The 27871-nt window shown below is 42.2% G+C and overlaps 2 protein-coding genes across 4 annotated transcripts in view; one reads left to right on the forward strand and one right to left on the reverse strand.

Annotated features, from left to right (window-relative positions):
- Positions 1-27871, forward strand: part of LOC108151262 — a 146771-nt gene that overhangs the window by 15345 nt on the left and 103555 nt on the right. For all 3 annotated transcript variants that reach the window (XM_017279783.2, XM_017279781.2, XM_017279782.2), the window contains exon 2: positions 14734-14828. The gene's annotated coding sequence lies outside the window, so the exon portion shown is untranslated. The remainder of the gene's footprint in view (positions 1-14733; positions 14829-27871) is intronic.
- Positions 11351-12111, reverse strand: LOC108151269. The gene is made up of 3 exons (XM_017279791.2): positions 11858-12111; positions 11710-11788; positions 11351-11654 (listed from the first exon to the last, which is right to left on the reverse strand). Exons 1-3 carry the CDS (start codon positions 12020-12022, stop codon positions 11434-11436), a joined length of 465 nt encoding a protein of 154 aa, XP_017135280.1. The 5' UTR covers positions 12023-12111; the 3' UTR covers positions 11351-11433.

Raw genomic sequence — 27871 nt, forward strand, 5'->3', positions numbered from 1 at the left:
AAGATAATTCTTTCTTCATTATTCCGTCGATTTAACCAATGGGACAACATTCCACCTAGTGGAGCAGCGCTACAGTATCAGCCTTCCTACTCCATGCTTTATTGTTTTCATGAACTAATGCTTTTTAGCTCTTTATTTGGGCGCTGCCGGTTGTATTCATTTCCATCAGACTGAAAACGGTTTGCTTTGGTATCATCTGACCAAATTATCTTCTTCCAATCTTTCATGGAGCAGTTCTTATGCTCATCGCTTAATTTATGAAGCACAGCTACCTTTTGTAAGACAGGACAGGTTTTTTTCTGGCTGACTGCCGTTATCAGGCCGATCCTGTGCAAATCTCTTCGTGCCGTCCACTCAAGGAACAATAAAGCACAAGCCTGACACACACAAACCCTCACCTACAAAATATAAAATAAAATAGTATCACACGCAGCGATCAAACAAAATTACTAGCACTAAGACTAGAACACACACAAGACCTACACACCAACACTACATCAACCCTGACAACATCCTAACGTGCCCTAACTGTCATTCAACAATGGATCTTTCCGTCAAACATATATGCATCTACTGTACCGCAACTACCGCCTTAAAACCCAAATCTTTCAAACCATATGCCCCATATCGAACCTTGCAAACCCAACCGCTGAAAACATCTTCAAAATAATTAAATTCCTGAAACTGACAAACTCATACCACCTCTCATGACCCAAAAATTCCCCAAAATTGTAAGTACGTAAATATGTAAATAGATAACCTCAATACATAGGCCACTACCAAGTCGAAGGCCTTGGCAGCTAGCGCTTCAGTCATATGTTAGTATTGTTTTCAGTTATGTCCAACTTTATAAAATAAATAAAAACCTAATAAAAATACAAATCACAACCTGTAATGTCATGTATCCATGCATGCTCGCCACTGTATTTAATCTTATGATTCATGTAACCTATACAATACATTTTATACGTAAATATTTCGCTCACCACTGGTCGAGGTAAACAGGCAGAGACAGAGAGATAGTGAGTAAGCCGGTTTGCGGGGGGTAGCTAATGAAGTTTCATTTGTTCCTTTTGGCGCTAAAAAGAATCCGACCCAATCCAGGTTACTTGGTTATTTGCTACAAAATTGTGGATGCCACAGATTTTTGTCCGTGGCAAAATTTTGAAAAAATCTAATTCAGTGTTACATCACAGGAGTCTGTATGCAAAATGTCGTTGCTTTGCTCTTATAGTCTCTTAGCACTAGAAATTCATAGGGACATACAGTCGGACAGTCGGACATGGCTCTGTCAGCTCGGCTATTGATGCTGATCAAGAATATACATGTATGTATGTATGTACTTTATGGGGTCGGAAACGCTGCCTTCTGGGTGTTACACACATCCACTTTCGTGGACAACAATCTCCATTGATTATGGTGGACTTTCATTAGTTAATTATATCACTGAAAATATCTGTATTCATATTTTATTTAATTATACACAAGCCTTCTGATTCTTTATGCATACGCAGCCCCAGGCCGACTCTCGTCTCTAGATTGAGACGGCACCATTTCCATTACAATCTCATCATTGGAGATTCTTTTAATAAATTCCAAAGTTTTCCTTAACTTGTCACCTTCAAGGTGGAAACTTTGCTGGGAAGACTTTGGCAGAAGACTCAGACCCCAAGTCTGAGTCCCCGGCAAACTTGGCCCATAAGCATAAGTGTAATTAAATTCACGCCTACCCTACTTCTATCTCTGGGCTCAACTTTAGCACCCACAGCCGGCTCAGATTTGACTCTGTTGCCACTCCTGTCTTACTGCTGGCCCAGAGCTGCCTCACTCCTGCCCTAGAGGCTAGCTTCTTTTCCGCGTCGTTCTGTTGTCACTCTGCCATTGAACGTGTCTTCAAAGTGTGTGGGCTTTGATTTTCTTACGACGATAAAATCAAAGTAAAGGACAGAAAATATTTTTGGCGATTCACACAGAGGAGAGAAGAGGCTGAAGAGTCGGGTGTGGGTCTGTCAATATCGACATGGTTCTGGCAGTTGTTGGCTCTCCGGGGAATCAACGCTAATTCACTCGAGCGGGACCGACGCAATTAATTGCTGACATTTTGGCAATCACCATTCGACCTCTACACCTCACCGACATGTGTGACATTGATTTCGTCTCATATTTATTCCACTACGACTCTCTCCACGATATGTCTGGGCGAATATGCACATAAATTACAAACGAAATCGGAATCGGAATCAGGCTCTGGACTCTGGAGCTTTCTTTCAGCTGGTCGATTGCCCAATGATTCAATTAAATGGCCCCAGAACCTAAACAGGCGCAAACAAACAGAAAACGTCTCGATTAACCGGCAGTCGGGGGATCATTTGGGGCCACAGGACGTCACCTCGACCCCACTAATGGGCCCCTAGTCTGGGTTTCACCTGAAGCAGGTCGAGGCCTTGGATTTGGAGGCTCCTACTCCTAAAAGGCTGGGAAGTCTTGTCTGGGGTATGCTTTTTGAGGGCGGCCTTGCGAGTAGTTCATAGTTCCACGCCGCCCTTTGCCAAGTATCATTGCGGCCATCCTTATTGTTGAGCCCCAAAAAAGCTGCGCCCATGAGCTTCAACTTGTTCCCTCCTGACATTGACAGGCGGCACACTGCACAAACATACACTCATTGCCACACTCACCCATGGGGCATGGCGTAAAAGTTTCGGCAAAAGCCAGAAAGAGAATCAGCATCAAAACACCACACACTTTGAAAATTCTCTGTGCACATGTCAAGACCATTTGACAAATGCATTCGATTAAATGGGAAAATAGAGAAGGAGGTAATTGTAATTAATTTGGCAGGAAAATACCGCACAAAGTGGGAATCTGTTCAATATAAATACTTTTATTGTGGGAGTAACCCGAGCAGCGCAAGAATAAACACGAGCTTTAAATTCCAATTGAATGTCATTGATTCGTGGCAACGTTGTTGCCCAATGTCGCGATGTAAGAACAAATAACGAAAACACAGTAGCAGCCAGCGGGGTAGGGGAAGGTGAACATGTTACCAAAAGATACTATCAATACCTTCCATGTGTCGGGGGAAACAAACGATTGGAACGTGAAAAGAGTGGGAAGGTAGCGTTTCTTTTTGAACAACAGATATATATACACTCCCCGACACTTGAATACGACATACTAAAATGTACAATTTAGGCACCAATATTTCCGGCACAAGCCAAAGAAAACGGTGAATTTAAATTTTCCTCAAATCTCTATTCAATTTAGCATAAATTAAAAAAAAAATAATAGCAATATTCATCAAAGTAGATTGAGGAAAAAAATTTAATTGACATAACTCAAATTTCCGCTCCCAAAAAATGCGACACTTGAATACGACATTCACATTGGAAAATTTTTTATTTTGGATGTGGTCGCGACCAGACATTGAATAAATTCTTAAAAATCAATTAGGGTGTCCTTATTACGAGAAAAAAATTTGGGTTATGGTAAGTCCTTTTCAAAGGACGAAAACTCCACAATAAAAGCCTCGAAGGAAGTAGGTCCATCAATAATGAAAATAAGTGATGAAATTGGTAAAACTAGGTGTGTTCTGAGTGATTTCATAAAGAACCAGTCAAATTATGGCAAAAACATAAAAAACCGAACCAAAATTGCTACTTCCGAGACCTCTATGGGATCTCATCTGCGAGCCGCATCTAAAAAACACGACGAAAACTCGATTTAAAAATCTAAAACTGTACTTTAAGCTAGTGCTAAAATAATAAAACATGTTTTTTCGAAGACTCCACACCATAAGGGACCACATCTGAATTCGTTGAATCGCGCTGCTTTCGAATACGATTCTGTAATTGCAACGGGAGAAAGACTATGATCGAGATGAGCTGGCCAAAAGAGTCAGAATAAATGTGCCGCTGTTGAATGCCGATCAGAAGGACATGTACGATTCGCTTATGAAGGTTGTTGATGATGGAACGGGAGGCATTGAATTGTTCGATGCTCCCAGTAGGGCATGCAAGTCTTCCGTCATTTCGCTGATTCGGGCAACAATTCGGAGGATGTTGCATGCTCTGGAATTGCTGGCACATTGTTGGAAGCGGTCCAACTGCACATTACACTTTGAAACTGCTGATAAATCTTCTCACGGTTTCGGCATGTCAAGAAGTTGAAGTAGCGTTGGAGAACGACCCATCGGCTACTGAATTCTCCTGACAACTGCTGGCGCTTTGCAATGGCCGTATTCTTGTAGATGTTTCGACTGGATTGATATCGCTCCCGTCATATGTTTGCTCACCGGCATTGCACAAAATTATACAAACCTTGATTGGATTATTATTATTAAATCGCTAGAGAACTGCATTCATAAAAATCCGACCGACGAGGATGAAGGATGATCAACTATCCGATGGAATTTTTGAGCTCGCTTGATCTGCCAGGAGCTCCGCCGCATAATTTACTTCTGAGAGGGGAAATCTGAATTATCCCAAATTTTGCAACGGTACGCGGTTATCCGTCAAGAAACAATGTGATCCAAGGGCAAATTCATGGGAGAGGTAGTCCTTATCCCACGAATTCCGATTATGCCAACTGATTTTCCATTCCAATTCAAGAAGATTCAGTTCCCCGGTCGATTGGCTTTTGCGATGAAAATCAATAAATCTTAAGGAGAATCGTTGCAAGTCTATGGGATAAATCTCGAATTTTGAACTATCTGTAATTTTTTGATTCTTATATGAACGCGTTACCGACGCGTTAACCGAACCGAAAGCGAACATGCAGGAAAGATAGCTGTTAGACTAATATATGTTACGAGGAAATTAGCACTAAACTTACTAGGAAAAGCATTACTAAGCATGCATTCAAAATACAAATACGAATACCACTACAATTACTAATTACTAGCAAGGTGTGTGAGGATTTGTAACTTAATAAGAGGAAGAGTATTAGTGGTGGATATAATATGGTATATCCGAGCATAAGACCTTAAACGGTTCATGCAAGGAATAATTCGATCTGCAAAGTGGAAGGAACAACGGTATAAAATTTCTAGTGAGTCTAATAGGAATCGTGAAGTTTATGCGGCCCAACAGATCAGGGCTGTCTATGTCACCCCTAATCAAGTTGTGCACAAAAATCACACCAAGCATTTTTCTACGATTAACTAAGGTGTCGTCAAATCTCTTTGACCATCTCTTTATAAACCCAAGCACGCCCATGGCCCTATTTACCATGGTAGAAATGTGTCCAGAAAACTTTAGCTTGGTGTCTAATATAACACCAAGATCATGCACCAGGGTAATTCTCCCAAAGAGAACCACCTCATAGGGTATATGGAGCCAACAACGGGCTAGAATGATGAAATGTCATAACTTTTCACTTCGAGGCATTAAGGTGTAACAAGTTTGTACAACACCATGACTGAAAGTTATTGAGATCGGATTGCAAGCGATAATGAAATGAAATGTCCTTATACTGGACACAGAGTTTAACATCATCCGCATACATAAGTACTCGAGAGTATGTTATTACCGAAGGCAAGTCCTTAATAAAGAGTGTGAAGAGTAAAGGGCCTAGGTGGCTGCCCTGTGGTACTGCCGAAGACACCTTCATTGGTGAGGAGAGGGAGTTTTTGAAGAGGACTCTTTGAGACCTGGAACAAAGATAGCTAGAAATCCATCTCAGAAGGTTGGGCGGAAACCCTAAAAGGTCAAGTTTATGTGCTAAAAGGGAATGGTTTACAGAGTCGAATGCTTTACTAAAGTCGGTGTAAATAACATCCGTCTGTAAGTTACCTTGAAAGCCTTTAATATTGAAACAGGTAAACTCATGCCTTTGTTGCATGCGCCGCAGCCAGACAATGGCCAGTTAATATTCCCACTAACAATCTGCAGTCCTTCCGTAGGTGCAGTAGGTAGGGGCTGAGTTTCTCATTGCGGTCCTTGCACATGATTTTCGAGGTTCTGCAGGCGGTGGTACTCCTCTACCTACTTTCGGTTTGTGATCCGGCCTGCTTTTCTTGATCGCTTTGCAGCGTTCTAAGGGAGACAGGCACGTTCTCGGTTTTCGTATTCGCCAGCCCGACGCCTTCCTTAGCTAGTATGTCCGCCGTCTCCGCATTGACTTTGTCGTGCTTAGGGTATCTAGTGCCTCCCTGCTCGCCAAGACACTTCTGGAACTGACCGCGGACGACTGCATGGATCTTATCGCCGCTTGGCTGTCGACCAATAGGTTGACAGCATCGTGTGCTCGTTCAGTGAGAAGAACGACCTCTGCTGCTTTCCAGATGGCAAAAACCTCTGCCTGGAATTTGCTGCATTGGCCCGGTAGCTTATATGACAGCCTTATCTCAGGGTCTGTACAGTATAGGCCCGCTCTGGCTCCTCCGTCCATTTTGGAGCCGTCCGTATATATATTGAGGTGTTTAGTTTGGTCCCTTCCGATTTTCCAGTCTTCAGGTCCCAAAGATGCGGTTGTTTTGACGTCCAGGCAAGTTTGGGGGGTCTATAATCAGCTGATCTGGTCATTTCCCTGCCAATTGAACTATGCCCGTATCCTTGTGGCGACAGATTTCCTGGAGCGATGAGGCGTTGTGCTGCCTCTCCTGCAGTCAGACGAGCGTGGATGTCTAGGGGTTCGATTTCAAGTAGGGTTTCGAGTGATTTTGTTGGGATTGACCTCAGCCCCCCTGTAATACAGAGCAAAGCCTGTCGCTGAGTCTTTTCCATAAGCTTATGATACGTTTTCTTTTCGGTAGCTTGCCACCACACTAAGACTCCATACAGCAGAGTTGGTCGTACCACCGAGATGTAAATCCAGTGCATCAGAGCCGTCTTCTTGGATGCGTAAAGCGCCATGGTGGCGATGGACAAACTCCTGTAATAAGTATGCTTATGTCGTCCGCATAAGCTGTTATTATTGGGGCTTTCCTTACGTATCTCTTGATGAGGTCGTCGACCACCAGATTCCACAGGAGAGGCGACAGGACTCCACCCTGGGGTGTGCCTCTGTGTGCCTCTTTTACCGTGGAAGCGGTGCCCCACTCTGACTGCACCCGTCTGCAACCTAGGAGGTTCCTTAACCACAGGTTGATTGCTGGGTGTGTATTAGCCGCTACCAGGCGATTTGTTTTTGCTTTCGAAGCCACGTTGTTAAATGCTCCGGAGATGTCCACGAATACTCCCAGTGCATACTTTTTATTGTGAAGGGCTTTCTCAATAGTAGCTACTACCGAGTGTAGTGCAGTCTCCACCGATTTCCCTTTGGTATAGGCATGCTGGTTGGTTGAAATCAGTCCTCCTACTTCATTCCTGATGTGTAAGTCCAGCAGCTTTTCCAGTGCTTTTTTAGTATAAAGGAGGTAAGGCTTATCGGTCTATAGTCCTTGGGACTCGCATGGCTGCACTTTCCTGCCTTTGGGAGGCAGACAACTCTCGAGGTTCTCCATTGGATAGGGATATAGCCTGTACTTAGGCAAGCTGTGAATATTGCGGAAAGCCATGGGGTAATCACCTTGGTCACCTGCATCATGGCTGAAGTCCGCAAAAGAGTCTATTGCCCAGTGGATTAGCTTAGTGGTTAACAGATCTGTTGGGGGGTTTTGTTCCTCGGTTGCTAGGTGCTCTTTGGCATCAGCGACCTCGGTGCAACCAGGGAAATGCTCCTCCATTAGTGCTGTTAGGGCTTCATCACTGCCCTCTGTCCACTGTCCGTCATCTAGCTTTAATTGGCTTTGTATGGTAGGCAGCTTGGAAAGCAGCTTCCGAAGCCGTGCGGTTTCTTTCATTTTCTCGATGTTGGAGCAGAAGGTCCTCCACGAGTTCCGTTGTGCATTGCGTATTTCCTTCTTGTAGCTCCTAAGTAGGTGTTTGTATTCCTTATAGACGATGGCTTCGTTCGCTTGCTTGGTGATCATAAAGAATTCCCAGAGGTTGTTCTTTTGAAGAGAGAGATCCCGGTTCCACCAGAGCGGCTTGGACCTCTTCTTCGTCCTCGAGGGATTGCACGATGTGTGGCTTCCAGCTCCGAAGTAACTGTCTTTTTAAACTTTTCCTAGTTTGTATTCCGGGGGTTTCTATATACTGTTATCTTCGAAGAGTGTTTGAATTCGCACTTCAACTGAATGTACTTACGATCTGAGGAGGAGGGTCTTTCAAGGACCCTCCAGCTAGATACCATAGTACTGTTCCCCGTTGCAAGTGTTAGGTCTAGCACGTTGGATGAGGTCGGACCTACGAAGGTGTGCTCCTCCCCAACGTTTGCTATGTATAGATTAGTTGTTTAATCTTAGTTAGTTAACCTAACCTTACCTGATCAATATTTGCCGACGGATTACAAAATGATAGCGAGGATGGGTGTGCGGACGTTCTACCCTTACTGTTTACGAAGCTGTAAAACTGTTTGGGGTCCTGTGAAAAACTTATCCTGCATCGAGGTAGGTAGTTCTAATAGAATTGAGCATTACGAAATGAAAAGTTTGACCGAGCTTTTACATAGCGAGAGTGAGCAGTAGGATAACCAACTTCTTGAAATGTTGTATAAAGTCTTGATTTTAAGCTTTTTAGACTGGATAACTTCTTGGTAAACAAAGGGAGTTTTCCAGATCTAATCGAACAAGAAAGCTGGACACAAGAATCAAAAAATGTGCCAAGAGCATTGTACAAAATTTGTGTGCCTTTTCTGACATCAGTGCGCAAGTACAAAGCGGACCAATCAAAATCTTTAATGATCCAATACAGTTGGTCCTATACCTAGAGACACTTCGAAAGTGGGATGGTAGACGTCTTCAGGTATAGTGAGCGGAAGCGCTCGGGTATAAATTGCTCTTAACTTGAAATATCCGAAGAAGGTGGAATATACGACCAAGTAATGAATATAGCAAAAGCGGGAAGAAAAAGTTTTGCACAGGAATTCCAGTTCTTGTTGAACTTGGACTGTGAAGTGTTCCGACGTGAAGTTAGAGTCCACTGCAATCAGAACCCCTCCTGCACGTCGAGACGAACAGTCTTTTCTAAAAGTTGTGTTGCCCCTAACGTTGTGATATATTACTAAAAGAGAAGTTAGTTTTTGGAAGGGTTAAAGCAGGGCGGGAAGATGAGGAATATGAGGAGGAGGATGGCACACTGGAATGATTTGTAAGAGTTATGGGGGGCCTATTCTTCTTCTTAGCCTTGAACTCCCTTACCACCAAATGCTCTGGGCAAAATTTGGCAGAGCAAATGGTGTTAAGCTGTTTCCCTGGCATAAAAGAAATTAAACTTCTCCACCTTTAAACCGACGGCTTTTTTTTTGCTTTGTATAAAAGCAGTTACATCATTAGATGTGAGGTCAGGGACCAGTTGTGAGACAAAAACTGGTCATTTTGGTGGGACTCCCACCAGTGGTTTAGTCACCACAGGCCACAGTCACCTGTGGTGGCAATATCCGGAGGTCCGGAGCGTCTATTTATTGGTGGGATCGGAATAGACGGGACAACTAGCGAACTTGCGGACACCATGGACACGGACGCTGCAGACGTTCTTGGCTGCACATTCTCCGAGGCGATGAATTCGGCTACCGAATCTGCATCGCCAGCAGCTGTCGTTGCCCTTGGAGTGGCAAACGAGATCAACTGCTGCACACTTGGAGTGGTCGGGGTAAAGTTTTCGGCCGCCAGCGGCTGAGTGACGGTTGAAACTTGCAGATCCCGCGGAGTGAACCTTTTACGCCTCGGAGACTCATTCAGCAGTTGCAGACTGCATCAGACTCCATGGCTTGGAGCCGATCGTACTGCTTTTTAAAGCCAACGGTCAACTCCTTTAAAGCCCTCATAAATATGACCATGTCAGTCTCAACCACACGGCATGCCTCACAACTGTAGTGCAAGCTATTACGTTTTGATATGGCATCGCACACGAGGCCCGTAAACGCAGCGCATTTTGCGTGCATTACGCTATCGCAGAGCCAGCAGAGGATACTCGGACTTTTTGGCACATACAACAGAAAACTCCATAGTAAAAATAATATTTTAAATAATTTTAAGCATAATATTTCAAAACCATTTACTATCAGACTAGTGTGCCAAACCAGACAAATAGGAGGAGAGGAGAGCAGTTGCAGCAGCACCTAATGAGAGAGAGCTACTGAACAGAAAGTTACGAGAGCGAGAGAGAAAGAACAGTATTTTAAGTTTAGCTGATAGGAAGAGTGATAATACAATAAAAGTTATAAGACGAGAGCGGGCTGTAATGCAATATAGTGCGTACTCACGGCAACAATACAAATACGACAAGCAAAAAAACGCCGAAAAATAAATAGTTAAATAATGTTTTAACACAAACCAAAAATCATGCACTCGCGGAATAGAACAGATTTCCAGATTAAGAAAACCCCGGCTGTTTATGCTGTTTATGTTTATGCCCCGGCTCACGTTGTGAGTTGCTGCGGAGACCGCAACTCTACATTTATACCCGATACTTAGTCAGTATGGCTCTCCTCCGGCAAACGCCGCTAATATTGAACAACAAGACAAAGAGTGCGTGCGAGAGAGATAGAAAATCAGTCTGAGCGTGACGTCGGGCGTTTTGAGATATACGTTTATAGGGAGATCTAACAGGAGTGTGGATACGAAATTTCGTTACTCTAGAGTTAATAGTCTCTGAGACTTGTGGATGCCTCAGATTTTCGTCCTTTGTGGGGGCGGAAGGGGGTGTGGCGATATTTTGATATGAAACGGGCAAGGTCCGATATCACAGGAGTGTGGATACCAAATTTGGTTGCTCTGGCTCTAATAGGTTCTGAGATCCTTGAACTAACATTTTGCACTTGGCAAAACCGACCATGAAACCTGTGTTTTAGAGAGAGACAGAGCGAGAAAGAATGAAATTTTTGATTCTGGCTATAATAATTATACGATCTGGTTCAGATTTTGCACTCTGGAAGATATAGTCATCCTCTACGATTCGGCGTAGTTTCTGTTTTCTCGTGTCTTTGAAATTGTGGATGCCACAGATTTTCGCCCTTTGTAGGGGCGGAAGTAGGCGGGGCAAAGTTTTGAAATAAACTTATAACATTGACATATCAGAGAAATCCGGATATAAAATGTCGTTGCTCTAGCTCTTATAGTTTTTGAGCACTTGGCGCTAATAGGGACGGGTATCCCAATACTCATTTTGAGTATCGGGTATAAAAATGCGGAGCGCAAAACAAAAACGCGTCTGGTCACTACGAAAGAGAACGAAGGTTTTTTTGTAACTCTGCAGTTTATCTGATGGCGTTATATTGCGCCGAGACATTGTTCAAAATACGTACATGTTCTAGTTTTAAGTAAATTCTTCATCTATGAGCACACGCAATGTTCTTTATGCCACACATGACGCTGTGTTAGATGATATTTCCATATGTATACTTTATTTAATTTTTTGTTTTAAGAGATAGATGTAAAGAACGAAATCTGCTCCGTTACATATCCTGCTCATGGATATGCTTGCGGCCCTTCCATTCTTGATAGGGACCCAGGGTTGCCTTGTTGGGGACAACGACTACCACGGGCAGCATATTTTTGCACTTATCCAACACTGATTTAAGCCGCTTGTGCGTTGGAAAGTCGAGGATGATGATCCCGAGGTTGTGCATCCTGTACAGTTGTTCAAAGAAGCTCTCGATCTCCTCTTGGGGCATGTCTAAGAAGAGGAGGATTAGTGGAGGCAATAGAATTGGGAGACAATGACTTCTCACCACTTTCCACCATAAGGTAACTGTTTTGATTGTCCCGACGGAATCCAATGCCAGCGAGCAGGAACCCCAAGGTCACCTCCTGTCAGAGAGGAAGAGAAAGCAGGAATTGGTGCCAACGACCGGCATGGATGTAGGATGTAGGGCCTACGGTATCTGCAATGATCCCAACGGTAAGAACGTTCGGATCCTCAGGCGGCGGCGCGGTTGGCCCCAGATCTAACAAACTGTCTTTGTCCGATAGGTCATCCGGGGACTCCAAACCCTTCATATTGCTCTTTCCTCTATAGATCTGGGGTCGTCCTTTGGCTGACATCTCTCTCCCTTTTTCTCCCCCTATCCCCAGAGAAATTCCAAACACTCAGAGCTAACGTCTCAGTTTTGATTTAGGAATCAAGGCCAAGGAGTTGAATCAGAACTGATGAGTTTCTAAGCATCTCCCTCATTCTGCTTAGTTCGGGGAACTGTTTTATTTTTATAACCTTTTTAATGAGTTTTCAATAAGACCGTAGATTGTGTTCCATTCCCCAAAAGTACATGGCATTAAGTCATAAGCTGACAGTCTTTGTTATAGCCTCAATCCCAGTCCCTGCCCCTGTCCTCTGTTCCCTGTTTCAGCCCACACACATTGTTCAGCTCCATTCGGGTGACAAAATTAGTTTTTATACCCGATACTCAAAATGAGTATTGGGGTATATTAGATTTGTGGTGAAAGTGGATGTGTGTAACGTCCAGAAGGAATCGTTTCCGACCCCATAAAGTATATATATTCTTGATCAGCATCAATAGCCGAGTCGATTGAGCCCTGTCTGTCTGTCTGTCTGTCCGTCTGTCCGTCTGTCCGTCCGTCCGTCTGTCCGTCCCCTTCAGCGCCTAGTGCTCAAAGACTATAAGAGCTAGAGCAACGATGTTTTGGATCCAGACTTCTGTGATATGTCACTGCTACAAAAATATTTTAAAACTTCGCCCCGCCCACTTCCGCCCCCACAAAGAACGAAAATCTGTGGCATCCACATTTTTAAAGATACGATAAAACCAAAAACGCAGAATCGTAGAAGATGACTATATGTTCTAGAGTGTAAGATCTTAACCAGATCGTATAATTATTATAGCCAGAATCAAGAAAACAATTTCATTATTTCTCGCTCTGTCTCTCTCTAACACACAGGTTTCATGGTCGGTTTTGCCAATTGCAAAATATGAGTTCAAGGATCTCAGAACCTATAAGAGCCAGAGCAACCAAATTTGGTATCCACACTCCTGTGATATCGGACCTTGACCGTTTCGTGTCCAAATTTCGCCACACCCCCTTCCGCCCTCGCAAAGGACGAAAATCTGAGCGCCCGACGTCACGCTCAGACTGATTTTCTGTCTCTCTCGCACGCACTCTTTGTCGTGTCGTTTAATATTAGCAGCGTGTGCCGGAGGAGAGCCATACTGACTAAGTATCGGGTATAACTGTAGAGTTGCGGTGTCCGCAGCAACTCACAACGTTCCCCCTCGTTTATTCCGCATTTCATTTTAATTATTCAGCCGAGTCCTGGTCCTTGGCTTCAGGCGGGTCTTTGACTCTGCCACCCAGGGAAAATGGAAGACCGAAATGAAAATTCAATTATGACATGAGTTTACATATTTTGGTTTCTTTTTGGGGGGTTGGTGGTGGGGGGGAGGTGGGGGATTACTGTGAAAGAGTGTGTGTGTTGGAGAGCGGGCTTTTTAAGAAATTTATTAACTTCGACTTAAAGATATTTCGGGCTCGTTCCTGCTTTTTTCCTTCGGTTTTTTCCTCTCTCTCTCTGAAGGTTTGCGTAAATGCTTTCCCAAGAACAGACACTTTCTATATTCTAAAGCAGAATTAAGAAGAATTAAGCAATAATTTTACTTTATATTGTCTAACAAATCAATACCATACCAATACTACCATCGAAATCAAATTCAGAAGGTTTAATACAGTTATCTAGGATGCAACTAAATGCACAACAAGGAATTCCATTGGCCTGGTCTGCCAAAAGGCGGAATATAATCTTTCTTATTAAGCAAATTCCTTGGGCTAAGATATCTCATATTAGTCCAATCAATGGAAGAGAATTTCACTTATGATCGAATTCCATTAAAAAGGATTACAGTTGAGAAGGTATCAGTACACAGAACATAAACTGCACACAAAACCCTCAAATAAATCAATTAGTTACTCTTTTTGTTACTAATCCTCTTGAGCTTCCGTCCCACCCTCCACACCCAACCAAACCAAAAGCTCAGAAACAGTTTTCACAAAATTTCTTAGAATAAAATCAGGCCAAGACTTGCGACTTGACTTATTGACTCGAGCGCTCTTTGAAAATTAAACATTAATTAGCAGTTTAATGCAATGCGATACAAGTCCAATCATTAAAGAAGCAAACCTGCGAACAGAACTTTAAAATGGCCCACAGCCACATACTGGCCCCCAAGCCCGGAAAAAACCTGCGGCGAAAAATCTGTGGCATGCCTGACAATCCGAGGGACTGATAGACTGACACACGCAGACCAAATTATCGTGTTCAGTGTGAATAATGCGTTCAAAATGACAAGGGTACGAGTACGGGCTGCGAGCAGGACTCGGCGGAAACCGGAAGAACCAGTCACACAGACAGACACCCAAGTAAGCACTCTCAAGAGTATCTTTTCCTTAAAATCATGGGCGGACGGACAGACAGTCGAATGGCAAATGTCGCAGATATGTGTGGAGCATGGTTATGTTTTGAATACCCTTTGGGCCAACGACAAACTACCGTCGCGTGCCACACAGCCGTTACCATATGTGCATTCCGACGGTGCAACCAAATACGGACTGAGGCTGGAACTGACGCAGAACTTCAAGCTTATGGTTTTAGGGTGGTCAGAAATTGATGTAAATTTAATCAGAATTGATTTTTATATGGGAATTAAGCAAAATTAAATAAGGAAACCTACTAAACTATTTTCTATCATCTTTGTATCTTTTTCAAAAATATTTATTCCTTATCTTGTCTTATTTTATCTTTACAGTTTTTTGTCTAAAATCCAAGGTCCGATGCTTACATGATGGTCGAAAGAACGATAAATTGGGCCATGGATGCCGACCTAGGAATGATTAAGCTCAAGTAAGTAAGCATATACCAACTTCATGTAAACAGTTACCCATTATAAAACTTAGAGTATATATAGTAGAATTACTATGATTTGATTTGGCATGTGTATATCTATTATCCGGATATTATATCTTATGATATTTTTATTATTTATTGACCATAGATATACAAAAATAAAATATAACAGAAATATGGAAGTTTCGAAATTTATTAAAAAAGGAAACACTTCAATAAAAAAAAAATATGTATGTTCCCTTAATTTTGTAGCACGGCACTTACAACGATAGTTGCTGTGGCTGTGCCACTGGAGCTGGTCTGGGGTGTAAACGATAAGTAGTGCGTACGCGCTGGCTGCGGGATCGGGAGATCCTATGCTTTCTTATTGTTAAGAGCTCGCTTCGATGAAGAATCTTCTTATTTTTTTCGCTTTCATAACTTTGCTTTTGACCGTTAAAAACATGAATGGGGAGGCTAGGAGAATAACAATGGAGAGGAACAAATTAGCGGAAACGTATTTTATAACCGGTACTCAGTCAGTATATATGTACATATGTGAGCTTATTACTTATGTAATTTATAGAATATATTTCATATGTCGTTTGGTATCAAATTGATTTTTTGCAAACAAAATGAATTTTTTAACCTTTTGGGAGATTTATATATATTCGATTTTATTTGTTTCAATTTTTCTTTACTTTTTTTTATAGCTGTCTCTTTTTTTCGACTCTCAAACCAACATCAGCCGTTTATTCTCGCTTCTCTCCGCCATGGGGCGCACACTGTAAGAAGATAAGTGTGTGAGAGAGATTGAGCTAGCACGTGGAAGGCGTTCCGTACCTACTGCAATATTATATGTTTCTACTGGCAATAATAATGAACCCATGAATGAGGCGTGGGATAATTTTGAAACAAACTTATTTCAACATTTGGCAGCTCTAGCTCTTATAGTCAGAAAGACATGGCTATGCCGACTCGGTTATTGCTTCTGAAATTTCAATGTTCATAAGTTAGATTTCAATAGTTTTTTTCTGAATCGAATGGAGCACTGTTTTGGTTACGCTGCTGCCTCAAAACTACGCAGATTTTATAATGCACAATGGTACACGTAGGGTTTTTCATTTTTATTTTCCTTATTAAAATACATTTAGGTAATTTATTTAGAAATTTGCACTTTTCTCAAAAAAAGTAGAAACTCAGGCATTCAAGAAACCATAACTTTATACCATATTATTTGCTCCTTTTCCTAACGAATTTTAAAGAATAAATCAGTGTGAATGTGCAATGATTTCCAATGGAAATCGAACCAAACATCATTTCCTCTCAGTAAGAAAGGGCCGATGATAGCAAAGCTGGAAGGGAGAAATACTCATTATCACCATGTTGAACGCGGCTCCGCACTTTGGTTTATCCGAGCGCTGTGGAAAGTATTTTGCCGTGCAGCTCGTTTGAAAGGGAAAAGTTAAGCCTGCGTCAAAAACACATAGTACCACATACACTCACAGACATGTGCATATTTGCAGCTGCTGCAGCCTTTACATTCGTAATATGCTGCCGCTGCCGTGGGTGTTGTTTGGTGGTCCGTCCTTGCTGGGCTCATCCTTTCGTCGAAGAGCAGTAGTGGGATGGAGACGCACAAAGGCAGTGCAATTTTAATAACGGAACAAATTGCGTAAGCCGCCAAAAACCATTAATATTTAATGTGCACCTGTACACGGCAGCAGCAGCCGCAGCATAGCTCTTTCCGTCTCTTCCTGCTCGGCAAACGGATCGTATACTTGATAACTCTGCAGATGTTTGCTCTGGTTTCACTCAGCTTTTGCTTTTGCCCTCTCCCTCCTCTGTTTTCGGATCCATTTCGGTTTTAATTTCGACTTCTTTCCCCCGTCCCTTCTGTGTGTGTGCGCGCGTATGTGCTCTGCCTTTTAATTATTGATTCCGCTATTGAAGTGATTAATATTTTCGGGCCAAAGAGCTACCAGAGCGGGTATCAGAACAGGGAGCAAAGCAGAGCAGCTACTCGGCCAGCTTTCGGGACTGCCCGAAAGCGATTGCCATTGATTACTTTTTATTTTTTTGTGCTCCGTAATTGCATTTCCTTGTTACGCACATTGTGTCCCTCAGTCCCAAAAGTCCACAGAATCGTGGCAACATTTTCATTGATTAAAAGAACATTTACTGAAAAAAAGTAGAAGTGGCAATGAAAGCCGAAATACCGACTATAAGATGCCCTTTTTTTTTGAATCAGTTGAAGAAGATGGAAAGCTATGCATATCATATCAATCTATGCATTTCAAAATAAGAAATGAAGCTTCAACACTTTACTCAGACATTAAGTCAGTGAATAGCTGTCATCACTGATGAATTTCTAGTTGTGAATAGCTTAGAGCTTTGATTAAGCTAGGACAGCTCTCAGACTGCAGCTCTCTTGCGAGAGGTTATCATCATTGATGATGTGCTGATGGTGGATATTTTACCCTTCCCTGCCAACAGCATATTTTTTTGTAAAGAACTACAATTTGTTGGTGAAAAGCACAATGTGAATCGCTTAATTACGGGCAATAGTCACACAACTGTTCCCAGGTCCCAGCAGATCCATCATGATGCGATACCGAGGACGAGAACGAGGCCATGCTCCAAAAAGTGTGCAACAATTTGCTTCACTCAAATGACAGTAGGTAGCCCTGGGAGGTGTGTATATGCTTGGATAATGTAATGCAGGGCTGCCATTCACGTGTGTGCGAGTGTTTTTGTGTACATAGTTGTGTATATGGATGTGGGTGTACGTGTGTGGGTGAAGCATTAATTTTGGGGCAGGGAAAAAGGCATCAATCTTCTTCCATCATTGTCAGTGGCCGATGACGATGGCGAAACAAGAGCAGAAACAGAAACAGCAACCCACAGTATCTGCCACGCATATTTTCTCTCTCTCTCTGCCTCGGCTGTGTCTCCCGCAGCTTCCTTTTCACATCTCTCATTTCCGAAGCACCGCATTTCGTTCCTCCAACCACTATATCCACATCCCCCCTTCAATTTTCGGGCAGGCAACACAAAGTAAATGAAATATCATCATCTGCCTGTCACTTCATAATTTTGAAAGCAAAATGAAGCGACTTCTGGAATCTATACGGGTATAATTCTACTGACATATGTATGTACAAATGTACATATTCATGCCCTATATAATTTTTTTAATTTTCTCTTCCTGGTTTGTCCATAAAGTCACCTTGCGTAAATGAATTATTTATTCGCATCGCTATTGCCATCAACATCAATATTTTTGTATACAATTTCCTCAATGGAAAATTTAGGAAAAACATTTATCAAAATTTACAAGAGGGAAATGAATACGGCATGAATATTTCCAACATTGTTTGACCATCGCTCAGATAGAGCAGAATTCGGGCAGAAATGGAGTGGTGTGCCAACCGATAGGCCGACCCTGGCGGGGCCCCCACTCATAATTTTAATGCCATAATTCACTCATCTCTGTGCTGGATGCATAAACAAATTGAAAAACTTTCAGCCGGGCCAACTTCTGTCTGGCTTTCCATTTCTTTCACCTGTTTCAGAAGTGCCCAAGGCGACCACAGACAGAGATGAGCCCCCCACACACATGTCTGTAGGAGTACGCATAACCAAAGTTGATTGGGGGGGTAGTCGTACGAGAGAAGACCCTGGAAAAACCATGTATTTGAACAATTTTATGTTCAAAGTTTTACGTTTTCCGCCAGCCCCAGTTTCAAAGTGTGTTTGGCCAACAGAAACCACAAAGAAGCAGAAGATGGAAGAGAACCGAATTTCCAAAAAATGTAAGACAAGGGTCTAATCCCAGCAGTTGAAAATTTCATTGGGTTGGTCTTTGTTTTCCTTTCCAACCAGTGTTGGTAAACCTCGTGTTAAAATGAAAGCTGAGCGATAAAAATGCTGGGGAAATTTTCAGAGGGTTACATAAAACAGAACCAAAGAACAAAAAACAGAAGTGCAAACTAAAGTTTTGGGTATGTTTTACATGGAAAATTTAAGCCAAAGTAGAAAAAAACAACACCCAACGCAAAATTCATTTAGGATTCTCACAATTTCTTTCTCTCTTACCGCTATTTTCCTCTCTCCTCTTTAATCTTCCCAATCTACCTCTCCTTCAATTACCACTTTTTGGTCCCCCTCTAAAATTATTCCAAGCTTTGAGAATCACTTTCGGTTTGTTTTGCAGAAGTTGGGTTTAAAGTGATTTCTAGAACACTGTATTCTCCAACTTATAAAATTCTCGTTTGTCATTGTTGAACACCGTTGAGCTGGAGTGAAAGTGTTAGCACGAGTATGTAAATGCTAAAATGCTACAACAAAGATAATTCCTAGAGCAAACCCTAGTGGATCCTAATAATGCATGAAATACAATAGATGGCTAACATGCCTTCTAATTTCAGTATTCTTAAAGAATAAATTAAGGTCCACCAACCTTTTTTTTACTTTTTTTGTACTAAAAGAAGATCTAAGGCTATCCTTTTAGTGTTGGAAACCAACTTTTTTTCAAGTACGAGAGTGCAAAGCTTTGCATTTGGCGGTACCGCAAAGTATTTAAAGATTAAATGTGGTATTAACACCCTTCATCCTTCTAGGTGGGTCTCGTCCTCTCAAGCTCTATTGAAGTCATGGGAAAAGTTTGTCTTACTTAACTACTAACGGGAACTACTTAAGCTAAGCCGTAGCGAAAATTCTAATCCTAATTGACTCTCCCCCACCCTGAACTTTAGTGCTGAACATTGAGCACAGTAAGCACCCGCCCTCTTCACTAACAGTGTTGAGAAATTCCACAGAATACGTACTTATACGAGTGTTCGCGATGAACTGCAAAAAATAATATATATGTAATTAACTCTGGAATTTAAATGCAATTCACAGTACTGGGCAGATAATTGAATTGTTTGCCAACAATTCTGCTCGGCCATGCATTTTTACAGCTCTCACACACTCAGCGGGGCCTGCGTACCTCCCCGTCTCTCGACCACATTCAAGCCCACCCATGGCAGACCGTAGCTACGGTTTTCGATTTAAGTCTGTTCGCTCACCTGACACGAAGCATTTTTGTATATAATTTGAAATTTTGTTTACGTTCGAGCTTAGGGTACACGCTGTTCAAACACGGACCAAAGAGACCCTGCAGGGTGCTTTGGGTATGCTTTCAGCCCTGGCAGAAAAATTTTCTCAATCCAACGAACGCTCGAGCGTTCTGCTTTCCATTTACATATATATTTCTATCAAATTTCAATTTGTTCAAAATTTTTCTCGCTTCCATCATTTGTTGGGGGATGATGAACCGGGAACCGGAGAAGGGGATGGCCATGATGATGATGAAGATGGGCAGACATAATTAAGCCGTGTCTCAAACAACTTCTGGCGAAATCCCAAAGAAAGACCCGGACCAGAAGCTGTCGTAATTAGAAATCTACAAGACAAGGCGACGCGCAATAGCCAGTACAGAGCGGAGGAAAGACGGAGGAAACAAAAATGGAAAAATTATTTAAGTAAAAACAAACACAAAGCTACGGCATCAGCATCGGTTTTGGGCTTGAGTTTTTGAGCTAGCAGATTTGCGTCGGTTTTAATTGCTGTACGCCAAAAAGTATGGAAAAGAATATTTGTATACATAATTAATTGCCCCAACCGGCAACTGGTTACGCACGGGAAAATGGGGTAGAGACAGGAACAGGACCGGTGCCGGAGTCCCGGACTACGATGTACGATGTACGAGCTACGATGTAGCTTAAATGGCGTTTAAATGTGTGACTAGCTTCTCCGACCCGCCTCTATCCATGTACATATATCCTTATTTCTGGAGGTATGTCATACTAATTAGGAAACGGAAAAAGAGTAAAGAGAGTAAGAGAAATTGAATGCTAGGAGCTAGGAACTCTTCTAATGATTAGCGAAAAGTTATGCGGCAACACTTAAGCCGCTTTACATTTTATTTCGTTTACATTTTTGCATTTTCAGCTGGGATAAAAATATATATAAAATCTTACCAACTAATTTGCTTGTCCCGGGACAGGCTCTATTCAGTGCGGACAGTTTGCCAGGCCAGCAAATTCATACTCTAATAGGAATCCCAAGAAAGGAATCCCCTTTGAGACTCTTGAAATTTTTATAAAATATATAAAAAGCTGATGAACCTATTTTCAGGAGCAAAAAGGGCGAAGACAGTGTAAAATATACATGTATTACATATATATGCCATTTCATTAGTGATAAATCTGAGAGTAGTGCTTATCTTAGATTCGGAATCGTCGACTTCGATTGTAGGGTTGTACTGGTTTCTTGAATGCCCCTGACAATTACCCACTCTCTGGCACTTGATGCCACAGCCCAACTGGAGCACCTGTAGCAACTGCTAATTGCTTCGTTAGCGGTTTTGGCGGTAACTACTCGAAGCTTTCATCTGCCTCCTCCTTCCAACCCAGCATCAGCATCATCATCATTATAATCGACGAAATATAGATATATACATATGTATGTATAAATATGAATGTATGTAAATGTTTTCCCTGAAATTTCGCTGCCTACTTATTGGGGCATCGCTTGAGTGGAGCTCTGCTCGCCGGAGCATTCATTTATTTATGAGCATTACGAGGCAGCTACTTTTTTATTGATTGCTTCCTTTTGCCCAGACTCAGACCCCCACGAATATACATAAACATATTTTTGAATTGTGTGGTATATTTTGAGTTCCGAGAAAGTCCTTGACAATGACATGTTCGTGCGCCTTCCCTGTCTTCTTGCTAACCGCATTTCTTTGTGGCACACCACCTGACAGCATCTAACTTTATTACATCGTACTTGTCTGTGTCGAGTGGCTTGCTATCTGTTCATCCCGTAGAACCATCACCACCGCCTCCTACCCTACCATTTATATTCCCGCCACTCGGCTCTGTTCCTCCTTCTGTTTCTATTGCTGTTTCAGTGAAGCAACAGGCAAAATGTGTGCGGCATTGCAGCAAAATGTTCAATTTATATATAGTAACAAAATTTAATACCGCAGAAAAACACGGTGGCAGGGGCAGTGGGGACTGGGAGGAAGAGCAAACATCGTTCGAAACTTGACGCCAGTGCTGGGACCGGAGCTGGGAAACGGACATAGTTTCATGGGGAAAATTGAAAGGAAAGCGACTAAGAAATGGCAGGGAAACCAAATGCGAGGGAGAGTGAAAGTTCTATGTGGAAAATCTGAAATGAAATTTTATTAGATTTTGGGAGCGTAAAAATTGAACAAGAGGGACAGCACCAGCAAAAGGAAAAGGAAACGCGAAAGTAAAAACAGAAAGAACAAAACGAAAGAAAATGAAAAGGCGAACCTGAAAGCGAAAGCGTAAAAGAAAAACAGTGCAAATGGCCGAGTTAATAAGCGGGAAAGTGTGCCCCAAAGACCAACATTAACATTAATGGCGTTAAGTTGAAAGAAAGGTCACTACCGAAGAGGAAAAGGACATTTTTTCACCCAGTTCCCATTTATATTTTCCATCCTCCGTCCGGGCAAGTACGGGCCCCAAGACAATCAAGTGTGGCCGGAGAAGCTTTTAATTGCGACTGATTGATAAACGTGTTTGTGCCAAGTAGTAGACGGGGCGGGCATTTATGGCCATAAATTGTAAACATTTTCCGAATTAATTAAACAGACATTCGCACAGCAATATAAATCATATAAAATTCTCGTACGAATTTTATTGAGAAGAGTCCACCTTCTGGTACCCCGTTTTACGTCGGAACTATAAAAAGATTGCATTCGAATTTTTTCGCCAAATACTGGAACATAAACCTGCTGGCCGTTTCCGTTTGCCATTAATTACTCGACTGGATGGGCACGTGAGTGTTTGAGTGCGATCATAAAATTTGATGACGGCGCTGACTGCTGATGCTGGAGACGTACACCGAGTCAGAGTCGGGGATGATCCATCTGACATCCAACTCGCGTTATTAAAAACTGCCCAGAAAAACAACAGAAAAGAAAAAACCCGCCAACGATAAACGGAAATGGAAACAGAAGTAAAAACAGAAACAGAAGCTGTAACAATACGAGGCAGAGACGACACAAGGACGTCGCGGACACGGCCAAGGGGCCTGTGGGAAAGGCATTGGAAAAGCCATTAACCCATCGTTGCCGTCCGACACGACCAGCTGCCATAATAAAAACCATATTGGCAACAAGTTTACGGGCAACGAATTGCCAATGCTCTGAGAAAGCGGTTCCAAGTCATGTTTTGAATTGGCCAAATCATTTCAGTACTCATTTCTCGACGGAATCAGATTGGCGACTTTGAAATTATCCTTAATGAATTTTGAATTAATATTTGACTTATACCTGAAACGATTTGGTTGTGAATTTTTTGGATCTAGCCGATTTGGATCATCCAATATCTTCTTGCTTTATTCTGAATCAACTTAATTCTTTGTATCAATCCATGACGAGTTCTTTAAAGTGCTATCTCTGAACTTTTTAAGAATATTTTCTTGAGCTTTCTCTTGAGTATGTTGCTATTTCCCGGCTTCTGAATATAGGAACAGCTCCTTTCGATTCATTTATCGTTCATTCCCTAGTCATTGGTGGCAACACTTTCCCTTTCAGGCTATTGGGGAAATGCCCGTCTCGGCCAGATCCGGTGGGACAGATGGACAGAATGGAAAAAAATGTGTGGAGCCCCAGAAGCCGCAGAGGCAGCAGTAATAATATTTAGTATTTCCACAGCTTGCCAGCAGCGGGATTTTCTTATCGTTTAAGCATTTCCTTCCGATTCGACTGATTTGTTCATTTTGCCGCTTCCTGTTGTTTTTCCTAGTTCCCTTCGGTCCGCTCTGTCCATTTCCATTCCCGATGCGCTCTTTATAATTGTTGTTGTAGATGTTGTTGTTTACTCGGCTTTTTCCGGGCTGAAGGGCGTGTCTGCCATGGTGACGCTGCTTAAAAGGACCCTTTAAACAAGACAGGAAACTGCCTTTAATTGGCCAGCGTCGGACAAAGGACGCCTAACCAAGTGGTTGGGATCTCAAATACCTCTGAGAGGGAAGCATATCGAACTGCTCTGTTAGGATGCCTATGCCTGGAAAGGCAGCATATCCACTAGTTTTAAACTGGGGATGCCTTCAAAGGAAGGCATATTGAACTGTTTTTCAGGTGGCATGACCTCAATAGAAGCATATCCAACTAGTCTTGGATATGAAATGCCTTCAGAGGAAATAAGCCGAAGTGGTTCAAGGGTGGGACGCCTATTAAGAAGGCCTCCCACGACCTCCCAGTGGATTGCATGTGAACTACCTTTATCGAAAGCATATGGGACTGGTTGGGAGGTGGCAAACCTCCATCCTCAGGCATCTTCATCTAGGGTCTGTTTGGTGGCCGTCAGAGCAAAAACAGTGTGGGTCCTCCGACAGCCAAGACCGCTCCACACCTCCCTCATTAGTGCTATTCAATATAATAGCAATCCATTAACTAATAAATTCTCTATGCTACCTTTCTACCTTTTCCCTCGTCTGACTATGATCCGGGAAGATTCCTCACCCGAAGAGCATCAATCAGGTGAAGGGTATAAGCAGTCCGTTTCGTTAGTATAGGTAGTAAAATGAAAAGAAACTAAAAGCCAGCCAGAATTAACCTAATTATTTTTTTTTTTTAATATATTCCATCCTTAACCCAATTCGATACTTAATTGATTAATTTAATAGTTATTCAATGAATCCTAACCTAAATGTAACATCATGAAATAAACCTCAAGCACTACCAAGTTTATTAAATATCCTGGAAAGCTCTGTCGTAAACTCTATCGATCCCTGATTTCGTGAGAATCCCCACGGTGTTCGATTCTACCACCTTGGGAAAACGAACAAGAGTTTTTATCACCGTTTCTTTCGCTTTAAATGCTCATCGGGGGTTTCCATAGTTTCCTACCTAATGTTACTACCCCCAATCCTTTACCACCGATGATACACCCACCATATCCAAACCCCCCGTTCAAGTGGTCAGAGCCCGGAACGCCGCGCCGATTTCAATTGCGATTCTCGGTGAAGTGGCAGCCAAGTCCCCCACAGGGCTATTGGCGGACAAGCTACCCATTTCACCGGTTCCCTGGAGAGCAGGAGCAGAAGAAGAGCCGACACGCACACATATGAGTAAGAGTGAAAGAGTACGGAAGAGTACGGAAGAGAAAGAGAAAGGGATAGACAGAGAGAGAGAGAGAGAGAGAGAGAGAGAGAGAGAGAGAGAGAAAGAGTGAGAGTGAGTGAGGGAGAGGAAGAAGAAGATTTGTCAGGTGATAGCTGTCAAACAATGGAGGAGCCATGCGAATCGCATATGAATGCATTTTAATGGCTGTGATGGCCTAGACGGGCCTGTTCTAGCGGAGGAAAACTTTTAGTTTTTCTTTCTGTTCCCCTTCCGTCCTTCTTTCGTCGCTGTGCAAACGCAGATAAGCCCACCGCTAGGGAAGGGATGAAAAACAGAGAACTGCTCGTAAAAGAAAATGTTGCCCTTAGCGAGGACACGGCGACATTAAAAAAGCGCTGTTGCTGCTAAATGCTGGGATGGTTCTTTCTGCTTTACGAGCGCTCCAGTTGCATTCATTGTACACAGAGAAAGACACAGTGACGGACACACACTGACACACCAACGCAAAAATACAGTCACGCCCAGATATGTACATCCGACAAAAAAGCGCGAAATCAGCGAAAGTAAGAGGAGTAACATAGTAGCTCTTCATTCTCCCTCTAAATTTGTCATTTTCCTTTCTTCGACCGTCCCATTAATATACGATAATGAACCCGAAAAACTATTACTAAATGTACTAAAATGTCGTTAAATATTCATCTCTTCACGTGAAAACTTCCAAAAGAAGTTTATTTAAGACGTAGTACATATGGATATATCTATGTATGCTTTAATATTTGACAATAGATCAATCTTCTTAGATGCGACTAAATAAGATCCATCAAGCCCGAATGAATACCAGACAAAGCGTGAGCGGGAACGTTGTGGGCCGCAAGGACAAAGGCCGTGGCTCTACTTTATACCCCGTACTCAGTCAGTATAATTGTGTTGCATAACAACATATTTTACATGTCGTTTGGTACCTCTGTTCGCAAAAGGCACAAATTCAAATTTGGACTCCAAAATTTTTTTTACAAAAATCTGTCGAGCCGTTTGCAGATGTTTACATATTCGATGCTTATACAATACAATGCTTATAAAAGTGTTATTATTACTCTAACACGAAGTAAATATTATTGACTTTCAATTATTGTATTTATGTACCTTTAATATTATTTGCTACCCCTTTATTTCGTGTATAGTTTTAAAGAGTATGTTGATCTATAGGATCGCTTGGATTAGTTGATTAGTGTGCCGAAGAACGACTTAGAAGAGAAACCAGCGAGTCGGGTGCACCTCCGTCTTCCATCAGCCATTTTCCAGTTATTTATTTTGAAAAAATAATCTCAATGAAAGAAACATCCATATCTCTTGACACCACGAAAATATAAAGAAAAAGTGCTGATTCACTTTGAATATTTCTAGAAATCAAGACGACACGAAAATGATGACCCTTTTATTCACTAACAAGTCTCAACAATTATCAGATTATAAACAGATCATAAATGTAATTAATCTGTAAGTCGCTTTACCGGAAGAAATATATTTAATAATCGTCAATAAAGAAATCAATTCCATTTAATAGCTTTGTTAAAAATGTTGAGAATAGATTGCACTTGAAAAACAATCATTTTCTTTGGAAACATCCAATTATATTTTCAAATATCTTTCAAACAGAAATATCCAAGCAATTGTTATTCGAAAAAAATTAAAGAAAGCTTGCAACTCTCTTCATTGCAGAAATAATTACGAGTGTATATTCCTCTGCTGGGTCTAAGCTGAAACTTGTTTTTGCGCTGAAACTTCGGCCTCCCACATAAATATTTATCGGGGAATTATATGGGTTTTACGTTCTAAGTTTCGTTTCTGCCCTTGGAATCATAATTATCCCTAACCCAGCTCCAGCTCCAGCTCCAGACCCAGCCCTAGCTCCAGCTCCAGCTTTCCGGATGCCATTAGCAGCTAAACTGTGGCTGTTGGTGGTGGTGGTTCGCTGGCAGTCGGGGCTGCGGTTGCCAGGTCGCAACGAAAATATTTGTCCTCATCACGCCAACAGCGCGCTGTTGGGGAGCAGATTTATTTGCCTTTAATAAGCATCCACCTTATCGCGATGGCAGCTGATGGATGGACATACGCCAAGAGTGTATGTATCGGTCTCCAAATGAGCCTCGGGGTCCTGTCTTGTCCAGTCCCTTTCCCATTCGCATTCGCAGTCCCTGCCTCGTTACAGTTAGCCATAGATTTTAATTATCATAATGATAATTTTCTAATGGTGAGTTTTGTCGCAGTTGGTTTAGTTTTTGCGTATATTTAATATTTGATCGCTCCGTCAGGCGTGTCCCCAGTCTCTGGCTTTGAGTGTCGTTTGATGTTGCCCCGCCCGCTAATTGGATTGCATCTTTATTAATAAGCCAGTGTCAGTGTTGGGGCATAGCTGGATGTCTGCCAGGGGGGTGGCTTTTGGGTCCTCAGAACGGATTAGCTCAGAGCTCAGTACTATGCAAATCGAGTCGAGAATATAATTATAATATGTTGCCAAAGACAAACAACAGCAGACAGCGGTGGGTTTCTTGCCCAGGACCAGGCATGGGAAAAGTTATAGGAAAAGCCAACGAAAAGGCAAGAGCACACACCACACCCCTGAAAAAAACCAAATTGAAACTGAGCCACGCAAAACAAATTGATAAATATGCAAATTGAATACACTCGCAATCACTTTGCATAAATCTTAGCAGCTAAAAATAAATAAATAAAATTGCAAATGCGAAAAAAATGAAAGGGGAAAGCAACAAAAAAAACCGCACAGAGCCCTGCCCCGTCCAGAGGCAAACCCAGGACCCAAAGAAAGTCGAATGCCAAAGTCACTTTCATCGACCAGGGATTAATTAGCAGGCAGCCAATTACAATGGGAGGTGGATAAACGGGGATA

The sequence above is a fragment of the Drosophila miranda genome, chromosome XR, assembly GCF_003369915.1.
Source record: "Drosophila miranda strain MSH22 chromosome XR, D.miranda_PacBio2.1, whole genome shotgun sequence".
Lineage (NCBI taxonomy): Eukaryota > Metazoa > Arthropoda > Insecta > Diptera > Drosophilidae > Drosophila > Drosophila miranda.